The sequence below is a fragment of the Scomber scombrus genome, chromosome 11 (genome assembly GCF_963691925.1).
Source record: "Scomber scombrus chromosome 11, fScoSco1.1, whole genome shotgun sequence".
NCBI classification, from domain to species: Eukaryota; Metazoa; Chordata; class Actinopteri; order Scombriformes; family Scombridae; genus Scomber; species Scomber scombrus.
In genome coordinates, this window is record NC_084980.1 from 11,249,972 (window position 1) to 11,267,709 (window position 17,738).

General features: G+C 40.6%; 2 protein-coding genes across 6 annotated transcripts; both read right to left on the minus strand.

Annotated features, from left to right (window-relative positions):
* Nucleotides 1–1,084: 1,084 nt before the first annotated feature.
* LOC133990652 (dipeptidyl peptidase 9-like) lies at nt 1,085–13,447 on the minus strand. 5 transcript variants are annotated; one of them, XM_062429032.1, is made up of 22 exons: nt 13,321–13,447; nt 12,413–12,469; nt 11,826–11,916; nt 11,454–11,692; nt 11,113–11,225; nt 10,507–10,680; nt 9,627–9,798; nt 9,333–9,443; nt 9,052–9,180; nt 8,888–8,949; nt 8,693–8,793; nt 8,310–8,487; nt 7,875–8,034; nt 7,653–7,732; nt 7,057–7,209; nt 5,802–5,937; nt 4,759–4,904; nt 4,433–4,579; nt 4,189–4,341; nt 3,535–3,677; nt 2,484–2,595; nt 1,085–2,184 (listed from the first exon to the last, which is right to left on the minus strand). In XM_062429032.1, the coding sequence occupies exons 3-22, from the start codon at nt 11,879–11,881 to the stop codon at nt 2,092–2,094; spliced, it is 2,658 nt and encodes an 885-aa protein (XP_062285016.1). In that variant the 5' UTR covers nt 11,882–11,916; nt 12,413–12,469; nt 13,321–13,447; the 3' UTR covers nt 1,085–2,091. The 5 variants fall into 5 exon arrangements, with proteins under 5 accessions (XP_062285016.1, XP_062285017.1, XP_062285019.1 ...); XM_062429033.1 differs by lacking the exon at nt 13,321–13,447 and adding an exon at nt 12,812–13,035; XM_062429035.1 differs by lacking the exon at nt 13,321–13,447 and adding an exon at nt 12,575–12,637.
* A 541-nt stretch (nt 13,448–13,988) lies between these two features.
* rps15 (ribosomal protein S15) lies at nt 13,989–17,409 on the minus strand. Its single transcript, XM_062428804.1, has 4 exons — nt 17,354–17,409; nt 16,870–16,955; nt 15,061–15,295; nt 13,989–14,151 (listed from the first exon to the last, which is right to left on the minus strand). The coding sequence occupies exons 1-4, from the start codon at nt 17,354–17,356 to the stop codon at nt 14,038–14,040; spliced, it is 438 nt and encodes a 145-aa protein (XP_062284788.1). The 5' UTR covers nt 17,357–17,409; the 3' UTR covers nt 13,989–14,037.
* Nucleotides 17,410–17,738: the final 329 nt, after the last annotated feature.

The following is a 17,738-nucleotide window of genomic DNA, read 5'->3' on the forward strand; positions in this document are numbered from 1 at the left end:
CATGCCTGGCTGTCCTACAGATGGAGAGTTGTCACAGTATTCAGTAGTTCCATATCAAATCTTCTTTTCTTATGAATGCAGAACATATATCTTACATTTCCTAATTTTATAAATTAAGAATGCATAGTAACCTTCTTGTCAAGAGATGTTATTGAACATGTAGCCGGGGTTCGAAGTCAGTTAGTTTAGCTTAGCAAAGACTTGACAGGAGGAAATGGCTAATTTAGGTTTATTAAAAGAAAACAAAACACACTTAAGCTCAATTATTTACACTTAATTTATCACTTTTGTAAAGTCCACACCAAAACCCAAGGGAAAAAATATTAAGTTGTGTTTTTTTCCAGTTGCGGAATATTGCCAGAATATTTTGTTAAAACCATAAATGGTTATTTTTTACAATTGTTTTACCTTCAGACAAAGCTAGGCTAGCTGTTTCCTCCTACTTTCAGTGTTTATGCTAAGGTAAACTAACTGGCATCTGGCTGTGGGCTCATATTAGCCTTACAGACATAACACATTAATGGTATCAAGGTTCTTATCTAACTGTCGGCGAGAGAGCAAATAGGTGCAAGTTTTAATGCCAGTTTCTCACAGCGACTTGCTTGCTGACGGTTCATACTGTGAGGTTGAGCAGCATGCCCTGCAGCTGATGTGGTGACAACAAATAAGGGCAGCAGACTCCCTCATATCTATCTCTGACATCAAGGTTGGGCATCAACCACTTATGTACCCTATTATTAAAAAAGTTTCTATGGCAACTGTGCTGTTCACAAAGGAAGAAGGAGGTGCAATCGACAAGCATCTGCTACTTCACGTGTGCAAAAAAGCCCTTGTTGGTTTTGGTCAGGTGCAGCTCTCATGTGAATAGCAAGACTTGACGCTGAGGGCATAATTAAAGGGTCTGAGTGGAATTTCAATACAGGTAAAATTCACTTGAGATAAGTGCTCTGGAGAGTAACATAGCCTGGTTGCACAAAACACATGCTGCAACACAGAGTAGATGAGCTCGACCACGTTGCACGAATAACTCCAGCGGAAGACGTCATGTGATTGATTCATACATTTATTCATTATCATGTACAAATTGTATTCCGGTGGTACAAAGCTGTTGTAAGACTCCAGTGCTCACCCTCCTGTTGTCTTTATTGCAGTAAAAAAAGGAAATACCAGCATGATCAAGAGTCAAGAGGTACTTTGGCAAATATAAATTATGTGTTAAGAAGGCAAGCAGACGTTTCAAGCAATGTAATGTAAGGGAAAAAAACGGCGCAAAATGAGCAGCTTGTGTCAGCACTCATTAAAAGAAAAAGAATAAAAATCCATAAAAATATTTTATTTTAAACAACACACACTTAAAACAAGAGTCTTCCTTTTCTTCTTCATTACACAAACTGCAAGGTACAGTCTCACAGTATGTCTGGATATTGCATTTCTGTGTGAGTGTGTGACAGTGTTCATGTATGAAATAATCTTTATTTTACATATGTAGTATATATGAGCTCATGTCTGCAAATATGTGTATAGGTTCCATTTCATATCCGTGAACTGTAACCCCCGATCCTACCACTGACTCAAGTGAATAAAACAGGCGGGGCCGGGTTAGGGTTGGGTGGGTGGGGTGGGGTGAACAACACGATAACGTTTGGCAAAAAAAAAAAAAAACATTGTGGTTGCAGAGATGAGGACATGGGTGAGCGATGAGTCAATGTGACACAGCCTGAAAATATTTCTCCATATGTCCTTGTCTTTGTTCAGCTTTCAGGGTGAGACACCAAATCTCTGTGCTCGTAAACCATACCCCAGACTGTACACGGGGGGTGGGGGCGGGGAGGGCGGGCATGGAGGAGACAGAGCAAGCACGCAAATAATAGAAAAATGAGACAGAGAGTGAAAAGAGGGAAGTATAATAGAGAAGAGAGAGGACTAGCTCATAGGAGAGAGTGGCTTTGTGGCTGATAGTCTCTCGATGATAGGGCGAACAGTCAGAGAGGGGGTTGGGAAGGTCAGGGCGAGTATAGACGAGGGGTGAGCTGGAGGGGTAAAGGAGGACTGAGGGGAAACTAGACGTCACTTCTCCCATTTCGTCTCATTTCAGAGGTATTGTTGTAGAAAGTGCAGCAGCATTATCTCGTAGTGCTCTCCAGACTCAGGGCAGCGAATACTGTGCCGCTCGTTGGGATAGACCTAGAAGATTAAAACAGAGCAACCAATTAGCAGACCTGACTTATTTACACGTCAACACAAGTGTGCTACATGTTTGTATCCAGTACAATCACTTCCTGATTCAAAATACACTTAAACACACTAAAACTGCACATTTACTGTGGGTTTTTGTACATTTTTGGAACACAGACTCATACGTCAGACGTTATTAGTCATTTACATTGAGAAGTTATGCAAATAATGTTAAACTAACAAGGTGAGATTTCATGGTAACATTAGAAAGACATGTTAGTGGTTTGAATAAGGCTTGTGATACTAACCTGAAGTTGGTAGGGCTTCCCAGCACGGATTATCTGTGACACTAGGAAATTTGTGTGGAAAAAGTGCACATTCTCATCTAGAAATCCATGGAGAATCAGCAAACGGTTGGGCCTGGAATGACAGGATTTACATGGTTTCAGTACAATACATTACGATAAGACAGGCTTCAATACGCTAGCAAGACATACAGTTTAATTCTTGAAATAACACATGTTGAAGAGAGAAACACTCCCCTTTCCTTCAGGATTTAAACCGGAGTCTTCACTGACACAAAGAAATGTACAGTAAACTGAAACACTGCAGCTGCAGAGCTTCAGCGTCTCTAGTTTCACTCCAGCATCCAAGGGCAGCACTCTAACATGCCATTTTCCAAGCCCTCAGGCTGTCCTCGGTCCCTAAAACACTGAGGCTTGACGTAGCCTGCCCCCTCAAATCTAGCGTGTTCATTTGGCAAGGCAATATTTTAGTCTTTCAGGATGGTCACCATGTCAGATTAGGCAATCATAGTGCCATAGATTCTTGCCGTGTCAGGAGAATGGGAACACTACAAGTATGACACCATTCAATCATGGCTCATACAGAGGCACTTTGTGTGATGCTTCTGGTCTTCTGTTTCGAGAAGAAAAATAACGTGATTGTGGACCCGTTTCTGGGTGTCACGAAGAGGACGGTGCAGGCCGTCTATCATTCAAAGAGAATCTGAGATACTGAATGTGTTAACAAGTCAAGAACATTGCATAAATGTAGTTTGTTGTATATAAACAGAAGATCTAATGGAGGGGGGAAATTATTGGGTTTGGGGTTTTTTGTATACTCTGGTAAATGATAAGAAGATATGTTTTAATTTTTCAGCTAATAATTCAGCTTGACAGCTGCTGGAGAACAGCTTTGACTTTCTGCGTCATCCCAGCATAAGATTAGTAGCCCAAAGGCACAGAGACATGCTTACATACTTGTAAAGCATTGCCTCCTATTAAAGAGATTCATGGTTTTAGATTAGGTGCAATAATACAGGTACTATTAGCCAGTCATAAAGGTGTAGGTACTGACTCGCTGGGCAGCTTGTCCACGTGCAGCGCCACAGAGCCTTCCTCGTAGCCCTGCTGGTTGTTCTCAGGCACATCCATGTAACGCTCTGTGTAGCCTGTGTCGTAGGCCATCCACACAGTCACTGGAGCACCTGCAATAGCCAACTGACAGAGGCACGATGTGGTCAGATGGTGAAGAAAGTAAAAGAAAGACCAGCAATGATATTATAGTGTGGAAATTGGTAATTTTGCTTTAAGAGTAACTCAACAAATATGGTACAGAAAGGAGGTAGTTGTTCAAGTTGACTGTGTGTTGCTGAAAAATGTTTAAATGTTTAAATAACTATTATAAATATTCTGATGTTATGGCTTGGGTAGATATACATTTAGGTGGGGAAAAAAGCATTGGTACAAAATTAAAATTTGAAATCCAGACTGTTGGCACTACAGGATTGTCCGACACAGACACCATGTGGACGTATGTGGCAACTACATCATAAGCTCAGTTTTGAGTCATGCTACTTTAAGAATTAAGCAATTAATGCTGTTTAAAGTGATACAAGATACAAACTGTAGTGTGCTTTCCTGTTGCTGGCTAAATATGAGAATGTTAACTGAAAGAGATTGTACAATTTTAGGATACAAAAGGGGCTGAAGGACGAAAAGGCCTCCTAACCTTGAAGACGTTGGGCCGCTGGATGAGGCCCATAAGAGAGAGGAAGCCGCCGTAGGACCAGCCGTGGATGGCGACACGGCTCAGGTCCACAAAGTTAAACTTCTCTGCTACATATTGAAGCCCCTCAACTTGGTCCTCAATCTCCACCTGACCCTGAGGACACAAAGGCACATTAGAGTTGTTATTCAAACTGCAATCATTGTCCTTTTCCCCCCTTAAGTTGCTTCACTAACTCTTATTTTACCATTTTGTTTTTAAGTGCTCCTTCAAATTCAAGGCCCCTCTGACAGGAACCCCTCCCATCGATGACGACCACAGCGTAGCCCAGAGAGGCCAGCGTGTTCAGACGGAGGTACTTCATCCCCTTGAAGGAGTTGTTAACCAGCTGCACCTGAAAACACAAACATACACAAAAAGTCGCTGTAAATGCTAAACCCAAGATTTTTTAATTTAGAAAGCAACACATTTAAGTGAACACAAAAAAGGATGGCAGCCACAATGAGATTTCGTTTGTCGAGATACCAAAAGAATATATCAAAGACCCAGCAAAGACGGGATAGGGCCACTAACCTGTGGGCCTCCATACACAAAGAGAACTGTCGGGTGTTTCCTGCCTGGCTGCAGGTTGTGTGGTTTGTACACCATCCCATAAAGCTGGAAGCCCGACTTCCCCGGAAAGTCAAAAATCTCAGGTGGATTGTAATCTCCCGGGCAACCTGGAAGACACATTAACACATGGTCATTAGTTTAGCAACGGGTAAAACTGTCAGGGTTACAAAGTGAGCGCCTAGCATATGCTAAAACTCTGAAATGAGTAACATGCAAAGTCTTTGGATAAAACCAAACACCGAAGCACAAAAAATATATTGCAAGTGCAGCATGAATTTAGTGTATGAAAAACATCCTAAAAATATGTTAGTGTTACACATAAATACTACACGTCCAAATATTGTCGTTCAATAACATTGATAAATGCACTACATCAAGGTAAGAGACTGCTCTTTCACTCGTGGTTGCGTCAATGATTCATAATCGACAATAAACTCTGACACAAAGTGCTCAGGATGACATAGACGGGTGAGCACCACTTTATCTGATTGCGGTCAGTATTGTCTGGAGGACGCGATTGTAGATCGACTGACTGTCCAACTGTCCTTGATCTAATCAAAGCCAGACCTCAACTTTCTCCTACAGACTCAGCTCTATTGATTGTTCCAAAAATAAATCCACAGATGGGTTGGGCAACCTTCACACTTGGCCAGATTCCTCTCTAAATAATACACTAACTAACTAAATACTCAACTGCATCTGAACTAAAATAAAGAAAGTTTATGTAGAAAAAAAAGATGAATATAAAGCCATAAACAACATTAACACAACATGTTTATTTGCTAATGCAGTAAATAGATTTTAATAAGGATCTGGCCGAGGGTGTTTTAGACTTCTCAAGCACCACACAACTAAAAAATATGTCAAACAGAAATTTGGCTGTTTGTTTTCTACATAGTTACGTGTGCAGGATAATATCTGTATATAAACACTACAGATAAGACAATATGTTTCTCTGTGTCTTTGTAAGGACAAGAACTATTGGGGTTAATAATCCAATTTACCTGGTGATTCCATCATGCTGGCCCAGAACTCAGGCACCATGTGTAGTGTGTCACCTTCTGAACCGGTCAGTTTGTAGACATGAACACAGGGAGGTGTACTCACATTACTGTAGTGGCTGACAAAAAAGTCAAAGTTCTGCATGGAGAGAGACAGAGACAGAAAGGGAGACAAAAACATCAAGGAAGGCACAGAACAGTCTGCTGTCAGGTTTCCACGCTGGATGAATGCATATTGCGCATTCTGTATGGACAGAGCATGTGCACTAGACTTCTGCTGGTCTAGCTGTCTAACTTCCACTCATTTTATTCCTATTCTAGATAGTAGAGAGCTCTCTGCTATTTAGAATAGGGATAAAATGATTTAATCATGCAGCTCTTCTAGACTTTCCAAATGTTATCGGACTGAATGGAATCATATTCTGTACAACTCATTTCGTCATCCCCCATTTTACAGACGCAGCGGTATTGATGGAGTAGGCTGCAGTGGAACCTATAACATAAGCGAGTGTTGACAGTGTTTTTGTAATTACTCTGACTGAACAGACAGAACAGGGAGACAAAAGTCACACACTCCTGCTTCAGTCTGAATAATTTTAGGAAATGCTTAAAAAACACCTGCAGGAAACGACAGCCGGGCAGTTAAAGAGCCAAAGGACAAAATGTGAAGAGGATTTCAGTTGTTTTTGTAGCTGCCAGCAGCATTTCCACCCGCAGGCAGTCACAGACGAAGAGATTTCCTCGAGCATGTCGTTGCTGCTGTTAGTTGTTAAAGCTAAAACTGTCTCGATAAGCATATATTTGAAAATGAGTGTGGTCTGGCTTGGCGGTTTCATATACTCTCACACCCATGGGTGGGGCCTGGGGGATGTGGCTGTTAACATTCTACCATTTCAATAAATTTCATGACATAGCAAACTCCCAAACCTCAAAATTGACCTTTTCAGGGTTGAATTTAAACACCAAATGACTGCTGATTTTTGTTTTGTTTTTATGTCAATATTAACACCAGAATCGGTGTTTCATCACAGTACAGTCATCTAATTTAGCTTACAGCCTCAAAAAACATGTTCCAGTGTGCAGTAGCTCTTTAAGCATGTAGACTTGTTCTGATTCAGATGGTGCAGCTTTTTATCGGTGCTTTTGGATTTTTGAACTAGTCAACAAAGCAATATATGCATGTTGAATATGGATAGATATGTTTATATATATATATAGTATGTATTTGTGGATAAGTATGACTTTTATCAAGTTTTACCTGACTAACAGAGCAGCTATGAGAGAAGCCAGGCTTGGTTAGTCTGACCACATCTCCAGGTGAGTCATAGCTGACCACATACAGGTGATGCTCCAGAGGAGTGTCTCTGGTTCCCTGGAAGTACACCATCTTGGCAGCCTCATTCACCCAGATCTAGCGAGAGAGAGAAAGAGAAAGAGGTTAAATGGGCCAGTGAGAGAATAACAATAAGGAAAGCAAAACAATGTTAGATGGAAAGAAATAAACTATTTGAGCAAACGGCAATAACTTCCCAGAATAAACTGTAACTTGCAATGGATGCAGATATTGATTTGTTGCTGCTTTTCTCCCCCAACAGGATTTTTTGTAATGCTAAGCACTCCTGTTTCAGCAGCTCAGTGATGGACTCTATGGACTACTGCTGTTTGGTCCATCAGATGCAGATGTAAAAACCCTCAAATTAAATGTATGTTTCCATTTCAAAGCCAATGTGCTAAAGTACTGTCAAAATATCAAAAAATATGTAACTGTCTAAATACTTTGACTGCACTATAGTTACCTATGTGTCATTTATAGGTATAATTGAGTATATGCAACACTGACAGACTTTGTCTAACCTTGGAACCATGTCTTGCCAGCACTTCCCATTCTCCACTGGTCAATGTAACCTCCTCCTTGATTGCACATTTGAAGTCTCCTGAAAAAAGCAGATAACAGAATCAACAAGCTCCTTGATATATCGAAATCTCTGACGTAAACCCTGACAGTTGAGTCCAGATGAGATAAAATAACATTAGCTTTAAAAAGACATGCAGAGACATCTACTCTTTATCACTTACCCTCTAGGTGCTCGTACTCCTCTGTCCAAATGAAGCTGGCAGGTTGTAACAGGGAAGTGATTTTATACAGGTGGCTGAAACCGGTTTTCGACTCATTTACCCAAATGAAACTAAACTCATCTTCTGTCGTTTGAATAAAGGGATAGAATATGTCATGAACCTGTTGAAAGAGAAGAGCGGTTAGATCAGTGACAGTACTTTAAGGGTTTCTGCAGATGAACTACTTGTTAACCCTCTCTAGCTAAAACTAGGACTGTACCAGCTTTATAATGCCATATGTGATAATGATGTGCTGGTTTGAGTGTTTTACAAAACTATCTCAAAATGAATAGAATAGAAAAAATTCTTAATTCAAAACATGACAGAAAATAGCTTTGAGACAAACCAACAGCCAACCAAGAGGCTAATCTTCATGTGCCATGTGAAGTGACCTACATTAATCCAGACGTCGGTGGTCTCCTCATAGATTATGTATGGCTGCGTGTGTTTGGGCACGGCCTTCAGACTGGCCTGCCTCTGAGCTGGGTCATCTGTGACAGGGATGAAGAGGGCTGGAGGCAGCAGGACCAGCTGTAGTTTCCTCTGACTTCGGTCCAGCAGCACTGCCCAGCCACTAGGGGGACACAGAGAAGACAAAACTTTAAAAGACTGCTTGAAAATGAAAACATCTGATCTTGCCCAGCAACATAACATTCCCTAAAAACGCTACAGAGAACATTATGTATGTCCATGTGTTTCCCCCCCAAAAAAACCCACACAATATCACAAAGTCCCAATAGCAGACTTTTCTTATTGTGAGAATGATGACATCGTCTTACAATTTGCCGTCACTCGTCCACCCTACTCTGGCGATGTATTCCGTCCCTGGAAACAAGGAGGTGAAGGGGGCGGCCAGTTCTTTATCGTGTGTGCTCACAATCTGTAGATATGTATAAAAAAACACACACAATTAGAAAATGACTTATGATGACAGTGGAGATGAAATAAAGATAAGCCAAGAGTAAAAGACTCACTCTTCCTTGATGGTCTGTCTTGATCTCTGCAAGTTTAAGGGTAGCTTGTGGATTTTTGCTACCTGTACATAAAAAATAAATAAAATGTGAAGTTATATCAACAGCAAATAAAACAATTCACTGTTCCAAACCTGTGTGTGTGCTGTGTATAGGGCTGCACTAACCTGTACGGGGATATCTGTACGCGTCTGCTTTCCGCTCCTCCAGTGCTGGAGATGGAACATGAATAATCTCTACTTCTGTCTCATCCACTTCTTCATACAGCAGGTACACTGTTTTACCTCCATCAGGGTCTGATAGGGGGAGAAAAATAATGAATTTAAGGTGTGTACACAGAAAATAGTGAATGTACATTCAAAAAGAAGTCATCTTCCTGATAGAGTGATACAACTATAATGTAAATTTTTTTTTAAAAATCAGCAGGTTTAAAGCTGAAGTTTCTGACCTTCCACTGCTGTGGGACTCCACCAGTAGCCAGTAAAACGGTCAAACTCCTCCTGGATGACAAATGTTGCTACACCTGCAGACTTGGGGTCCTCCTTAACATTATCCACACCTGGAAGAAATGTATAACAGTGAGAAAAGGGCTTATTTTCACGTAATACGTATAATGGTTTAAAAAAAACTAAATCAAACCTATGAAATACTATGAAGATATGTCTGAGGCTATTAAATACACATCATGTAATTGTCCCATTGGGAGGCCTTTTATCAACTATTCAAATAATTCAAGTCAGACCTTTGTGACAGTAAGTGAGTCTCCGTTCCTCGCCGGTCTTAATGTTGGCTATCCACAAGTCATTATTGTTGATAAAGGCGAAGAAGTCGGGGTCTCCTGGGCAGATCTTGGGGTCCATGCGGGTCCCTGAGCACTGGGTCTTGATCTCCACTGGCTTTACAGGAACAGACTGCTAAAACCAACAGATGCAATATTAGCCAAAGGCAAAGAAAAACAAACAAACACCTGGATGCAAAGATAAATGGATCTTTTCAGAAAGTTTCACAGACAAGAGAAGATACACTGAGCACAGTGAAGTGCACCTTGCTCTATAAGGAGGTTTTCTATAAAGGTCAACAAATATAAGTAACTGTATTTTCTATAAGGCTAAATGTACAATGCACCTATAATGCTTCAAAAGTGCAACAATGTTTTTTCTAATAATCACCACCAAAAACAAAGAGACAACCCAGACAATAACCAACAGAAAAAAGTGATATGGTCCTAGGATCATCTTTCTCCCTATTATATCTTTTGCAATGCATAGTGAGCATGGTGCCAGATCTGTAGTAGGACTGTAATAAAATACATTTGATTGAGATTAATTATGAACAACAGTACTTAAAGGATTATGAACACAAAAAATTACATCTATTTTGTAATGAGACTGCAACAAACAGATAGTCACTGGAACTCTACTGAGCAGACGCTTGGTAACATACTTCCTCTTTGTAGATTGCTGTCAAGTACATCATCATACCCAGCACAGGCCACGCAACTGTATTGTGGATTTCTGACTGTACAACTTTTAACCTTTCTCTGAATAACATCTGTCCAGAGTATCTAAGAAGTCCAAATTGAAGAAAAAACAAAAACAAACAAAAAACAGCAGTACACTCACGATGAAGCCATTGTTGCCTCCGTCCTGGCAATAAAAGAGACTATTGCTGGCCTGGAAGAGGAACAGGCCTGTCTGAGCATGGTAGTCATAAGAGGTGATCCCAAACGCTCCGAGACGTTTACGCTCTCTCAGCAACTCCTCCTCTCGAGAGTAGGCCCCCTGGTGTGGAGTAGCCTTAAAGAAACAACAGATGTACACAGTAGTATCAATTGAAAATGATACCTATGCAAATATTTGTTGGTGTACGTATATAAACTGTATCATCATGACTGAGAAAAATATGACGTGACATACAAAACTGACCCCCAACCAGATTAAAAAAACAAAACATATAATGGTAGTTCAGTTGAGGCATTCCTCTCATAGTTTCTACCGTGGTTGCTCAACCTTAAGGTCAAATTTCGGAGCATATCTCAGGTCCGTGCTGCCACTCCTTCAGGGATTGCTTATCTCAAAATGAAACCTGCTTCAAAGTGAAACTCAATAAAAAGCTGCAATCTATGAAGAATTCTTAAAGGGGATTTCTCAAAAACATCTATTTGTGACACACATTTCACTGTGCTGTTTGGCACTGGTGCTGCATAAGCTGGAAGGAGGGGAATTCACCTGGAAGTGATCCAGCATCTGTTTCCATGACAACACTAAGAGGGCCTCTTTCCGGATCTTCTTTGGGATTTCGGAGTAGAGTAACGAGTTCTCTCTGCTTCCGTAAGGCATTCCTGGTACGCACAAAGAGGAGAAACAAAGGCAACTTCAATAACAGCAGACACATGAACAGGAGAATTTACACACTGCAATTTGTTTGAATGTCATGAGGCGATCATATTCTGCTGCCTCAAGCAAGAAAACATGGCTGAGGGTCAAGTGAAAAGAGCACAAGGGAGTAGTGTATAGCTAATACAAATCACAAGCCACTGTGCAACATCACAAACTAATAACTGGCTTACCAAGGTAGTATAACCGGTGGGAGTGGGGACCATTCTCATCCTTTTTCTGCACAAACTGGAAGTCATGGGGAGCCTTGTTGGCGATCATGCCCGAGTACTTCCTGCTACAATGGATGATGTCACGGAGACCCTCCCAAGAGTGTTTCTCCACAAAGTACTGAGATGGGACATCCTCCATCTCCACTACCTCTGTGCTGTCTGAAAGGCCGTCCACAGCCGTCATGCTCACTGTCACACAGCTGAATGTTGCAAAACAAACAAAAAACATGACTTCAGCTTTACTTCCCTTAATTGCATCAATTAAAACATGTAGATCCGTCTTCCTAAGCAGTGATAAGAGAAGTAGCATGGACCCAACATGTCATACTGTACCTTTTCCAGATACCTTCTTTATTGTCACAAAGTTTGACCTTCTTGACTCTATGCATTCACTGGTCAACACACCTCACTCTGATTCTGCAACCTATGGACAAAGTACAGTACCAAGATCATTCAAATTTCCTACACAGAGTTAACAAATAGAGCTACACATATTGATAATAAACATGATACAGTGACAGCAACTGCTCACAACGACAGCAAAGTATTGACAGTCTTGGGAATAGTGATAGTGTTTGAAAAAAAGAATGTTACTTAAGAATCATCAGACCACAACAAAAATGATCAAAATGGTGGAAAATTATAAATCAACTATGAAGATTTTATACAGTATACTAACTATGTATACTAACGAAATATGACGCCATTGATCTTAAAAATGGATTGGTGACAAGTCATGGTTTATAATTTCTGCTGGCAGCACAGATATGCCTCTGACTCTGTTGCAGGTGAAGCACAGGGTTTAAAGCAATACCACACATTCTTTACTTTATAATCTGTGTTGGGTGGAGGGATTAGTATGACGCAAATAGCAGTGGGAAAACAGTATACTCTCAACAACTTAAGTGCCTTTTTCTTACGTTAGTGTAAGGGAGATGTGCCAGGCTGGTCTGATACTGTGGTGGGCCACCTTAAATCTGTGTATAAGAAACACTGAACTCAGAAAAACAAACACACACCAACTAGTACCTTCAGTTAAACCTCAGGCCACAAGTGCCATAAAGAGTGAAAGCAACAATCACCAGTATCATATGTTTAGCTGTCAGCTGGAGATCTGTATGAGGAGTGGACAAATGGGAGTGTATCTATGAATGGAGATTAGATGAAATGTATATGTGATCAGTTATCTGCCTGTACAAGAGGAAGTACATCTACATTTAAAAAAACAACAACCGTCAACTGAACATTAAACTTGAACCAAACGGGGCCTTTGTTTTATTGTATAAAATGTGTTACAATAGAAAGGAATTACACTGCACCCCGCAGACATGGAAAGGCCCAATTTGGCTCAGCCGGTTACTTGATAGCCGTCAGCAGGCTAACTTTAAGGGTGGGGAACAAGTCGGGTGAAATAGTAAAACAACGGTAAGTTAATGTTAATGTTTAGGTTACGGTTAGCTAGCCTACAACCCATCTTTGTTCTCCGGTTGGAACTCATCCACAGAGAGAGGATCACCGGTAAATTCATTACACTGTTAACACGGAAAACGGCACAACGGTTGGCTACATTTGGCACTACATGACGAAGCTGAAAGTCCTTAGAAAATGGCAGTTATTAAAACAGTATTGATGTTATAAAAGGAGACATAGCCGGGCTAAATTGTGAAATCACAGCTCTCTTCTGTCATTTTCCATCTGAAGAAGCTAACCTGCTAAGCTAGCGTTAGCTGCCGTTACCGGAGCTCAAAGCTAGCGGTTGTAGGTTTTGTTTAAAAAAAAAAAAAAAAACATCTCTACGAAACAAACCGAAATGAAAGGAAACGCTTACCAATCTGGCCACTGTTTCTTTAACCAAGTTCTGGGCTGTATTAGCTTGGTGTCAATAAACAGATTTTGTAGTCACTAAAGGTTGAATCCATGGCCCAGACTGGCCACACACACATACACAATCTAGCTTGCTTTCACACCGGAAAGAAGAGGAACCTTTGCCCCGGTGAGTGCTCACACACGGTGCTCTTTCAGGGCCGCACCGCCACTCGGAGGAGGAGGTGTCAGCGCAGCGCGGTGTTTGCTCGTCTTCCAGAAACTGGCGCCTGTACTTTAGTGATCCGCCTGCTGTCTTCTGGTAGACGTGTTTGAACTCAGACAATGTCAGCAAAAAAGCTCAACTCACACCAGCAGCATGGTTATTTAATGAGCTCTAAAGCCACGACATATATAAACTGCTTTAATATGTACCACACCTGGGTTTCTAAATGTTTTTTGTAAAATTGACTTTAATTTTAATCTTAGATTAATCAGAAATAATCATTCAAATGTTGAATGTAATTATCCAGTTCTTCCAGTATTAATCATCACTGAGGTTTCCAACAGAGCAGGAAACATTGTTTATCTTGAAGCCACCCAGTTTATCAAGGTCAAACACCAAGCTTGTATGAAAACACCCAGTACACAAACATTTTCATGTTGAGGTATCAAGAAAGCAAAGCAGACACGTTTTGTGGAGCATCCAATTTCTTTTATTTATACAAAGTATACAGCCATTCTACTTCAGAGGGATGAAACGGGAAGAGTGTGTGGCTCCGATACCGGGGCGACCGTGCTTGACTGGCTTGTAGGTGATGGAGAACTCGCCCAAGTAGTGACCACACATCTCAGGCTGTGGGGAGGACAAACAGCTTTATGTTAGTGACAAGATAAATGCTCCATTTACTTAGAGCAGCATGAACATAAGCGAAGCCACAATTTTATTGAGATTTTATCTGACTCAGACTTAAAATGATGCGACAAGCAGTGGCACAGCATAAATCTCAAGCCTCATAAACAGCACACAGTAATGTAATAACTGCTAATCCTAACCCGATACAATTTAGGTAGCTCTTAGTTTTTAAATCAACATTTTATAATTATATAGATTGCACATGGTGGAGGAAGCAGATAACCAAATAGGTATAATTGGGTACATTTGCAGAATACTGGGTCATACCAGGCGCATGATAAAATAATTAAATATCAGTAATGTTACATTTTTTACCAACAGCTATTTTTAGGAGTTATATCAACTCAAATTCCACAAGAATTGTCATGTATGTCTGTCTGTCTAATTTTTCAATGCAAATCTTACCATTCACCTGTGGCTGTGTATATACACAGAAAATGATAGTTTACCATACATTACTTCTTTCAAATATAATCATCCATTAAAATCTGAAAGCGTGGTTACACATAACATTTTCTCCATACTATGTCTCTGAAGCACTGACATTATTGGGAAATGATGTCTCCTGTTACAGGTCAGATATAGTAAATGATTACAATGGCTTCACAACTGAATGTGAATGCAAGCATTGTAGCTTTGACTGACCTCTGCCTGGAAACAAGCTTTGGGTACACAAACTACTGTTACCCTGACCTGAAGTTTTTTTAGGGTTTTTAAAAAAAACACAACATTTTAGATCTCCCCTTGTATCATTTTTGGAACCCAAGCAACATTCGTTCTCAGTGATGAATGTGGTTGTCTTAACCAGCTGAACATTTCAGAGTTTACATGTTTATCCTCCCTTCTCACCTTGATTTCAACCTGGTTGAAAGTCTTGCCGTTGTACACTCCAACCATGGACCCGACCATCTCAGGCAGGATAACCATGTCCCTCAAATGGGTCTTCACCACCTCTGGTTTCTCCATGGGGGGAGCTTCTTTCTTTGCCTTGCGCAGGCGCTTCAGGAGGGACTGCTGCTTGCGGCGCAGACCACGGTTCAGCCTCCTCCTCTGGCGGGCGCAGTACAGCTGCATCAGCTGCTCACTACAGAGAAAGGCAGGACAGTCATGTCAGTAAAGCCCGTAGCCATCTTTAAAATATGAATTTAAGTTTTGAGTATTGTGAATCATCAGCAAACCATAGTGACAGCTAGGAATGCAACTTATTTTCTTAAGAGTCACTTGGCTGATTAACCGTTGTAGAAAATGGTGAAAAATGAGTATCACCTTTTCCCAGATGCAACCTCTAATGTCTCATTCAGACCGACAGCCCACAACCCAAACACAATCAATTTACAGTCATCAACGACCAAAGAACTAAAAAAAAAATAATCTCAGAATTTGGAGCAAGGTATTTTTTTCCATAGAAATGACTCAAAACAATCAACTATCAAAATAGTTGATTAATCTTCTGCCACTTGAAACCGTTGCATCTCCAGTATCAGTTATTGACTAGCATTTGAATGCTCTGCGAGCAACTTTTAAACATCCAGCTACACTGAAATATAAAAACTAAAAAAAATGTAAATAGTGACATGACTCTAACAAGGTGCAATCACACTACCATCATCTCCAGACAGCTCTGGACTTCATTAAATCAGTTACACTATCAGATTACGCTCTCATATATTGTTCTAAGCTCATGATCACTCTGCTCAACATTTATCATCCACACTGTGACAAGACATCCCTTTTCAATTTCTATGGGCAGAGAGCTGACACATTTCATCAAATAAGATTGGAGACAATTGTATAGCCTTGTGCAGTTAGTCAATGTTTATTTTCCTTTCACAGAAATAATCATCACCATCTCACCCAAAAATATCACATTGAGGCTCCACTAGTGGTGTAACAGTAAATGTATTCATCCCTAACTGTTCAGTACAGGATGTTTGGTATTTTCCTCGGTGTAGTATGCTAGGGTCCCATTACAGTTACTGTCAAAATAGTTTAATAGTCCATTTACTCCAATGTACAGAATAATAATCTAGAGCGTGAGTTCCAGCAACAACATTTAGACAGTGTACCACTGATCTGTCGCATCCTCGTTGGCTTGATAAAGTTACCCTGGTCACTCATGTTCATGTAATGTCACTGCCGTTAGGATGACAAACGAGAGACCTGAGCTGGATGACCCTCACATGATGCTGACTGGGCACAATACTATTGTTAAAATATCAGTTGCTATCCCAATACTTAAATCATACTGCGTCCCCCTGTCCCTCTCCTCTCTGTTACCATCACCGTTAATTGAAGCAATTTGGAACAACTATAAACATTGGATATGTGACATTATCAGACAAAAGCATAAATCAGCAGCGTGCAGGTGTTCTTACTCCCTGCAAGACAAAAGTTGTTTGACTTTCCAACTTCAGTACAACTTAACTGTTTGACAGTTTTGACCAATGAGCTATTGTTGTAGGTTTACATTATTCCAAATGAAGGAGCAAAATATTGTTTTCTCCCTTTTTTTCTGCTGTACTAAAAACATACCATACTTTAACCCAGGAACCTACTGAACTGTGACTTACTTAAAAATGACTCTGACCCATGGTGCAACTACAGTGTCAGACTTTCATTTAGTTAGCTCCAGCTGACCACCAGCAGGGTTTTACTTACTAGGACATGTCCAGAAGCTGGTCCAGGTCCACACCCCTGTAGGTGAATTTCCTGAAGGTACGCTTCTTCTTGATCTCGGTATCCGCCTGGAACACAGACATAATCACCAATTAGCATGTAGCTTCCAGTTAGCTTTCACATCACAGCACTCATGTTTATTACTCAAATGAATCTAATATATCCTTTTAACATTTATAGGGCAATTGGTTTGTGCTCGCGTGTGGTTATCAAATACAGAGGACACGTTTTATTTAAGTTTGAACACAGAGCTGGTGTTAGCTTAGCACAGTCGACCATCGCTCCGGCTACTACGGAGCTACTAAATATGACTTTTCTGACATTCTTCTCAAAGATTTACACCAATTAAGTTGGTGGACGTGTGTAACAGTCGGATGGTGTCGTCAGGTATCATAAAATATTTCTGTAGTCTTGAGATGCCTTTAGATTATGTTTTCAAACGCTTCACCATTAGTTAGACACCTACCATCTTGCCTGACGTTCCGGTTGGAAAAGAACGGGCAGAAGTCTCGTTGGGCCTAATATCGCGCGATTTCAGTCAAACATCCGGTGGTAGTCTTCCGGCGGTAGTCCCCCCTGTGAACAGCAGGTGGCGCAGTCTGTGTTCATACCAGTATATGGTTCATACAGTCTATGGTTCAGTGTCAAGTTTCCTTCCAACGTGTCCCTTTTTTATTATCGTTTTTAACTGCACATTAAACTATAGCACGGTTAGTTCTGCACATCAAAAGGAGAAAAAAATATCAGTTATAAGGAAAAAACAGTATGTGGATCATGATCAGAGCTGGAAAACACCAGCACATTTGAGATATAAATATTGTACTTTTAACACATTTATCACCATTTACCAA

Coding starts and splice junctions, on each gene's coding strand:
- LOC133990652 (XM_062429032.1), bottom strand. CDS start 11,881: ATGCATAGAGTCAAGAAGGTCAAACTTTGTGACAATAAAGAAGGTATC. Junction 4,580..4,758: donor TTGTGTATGGAGGCCCACAG/GTTAGTGGCCCT, acceptor TTGTGTTTTCAG/GTGCAGCTGGTTAACAACTC. Junction 2,185..2,483: donor GGAAGCCCTACCAACTTCAG/GTTAGTATCACA, acceptor TTAATCTTCTAG/GTCTATCCCAACGAGCGGCA.
- rps15 (XM_062428804.1), bottom strand. Junction 15,296..16,869: donor CAGCTTCTGGACATGTCCTA/GTAAGTAAAACC, acceptor CTTTCTCTGTAG/TGAGCAGCTGATGCAGCTGT. Junction 14,152..15,060: donor TCAACCAGGTTGAAATCAAG/GTGAGAAGGGAG, acceptor TCCTCCCCACAG/CCTGAGATGTGTGGTCACTA.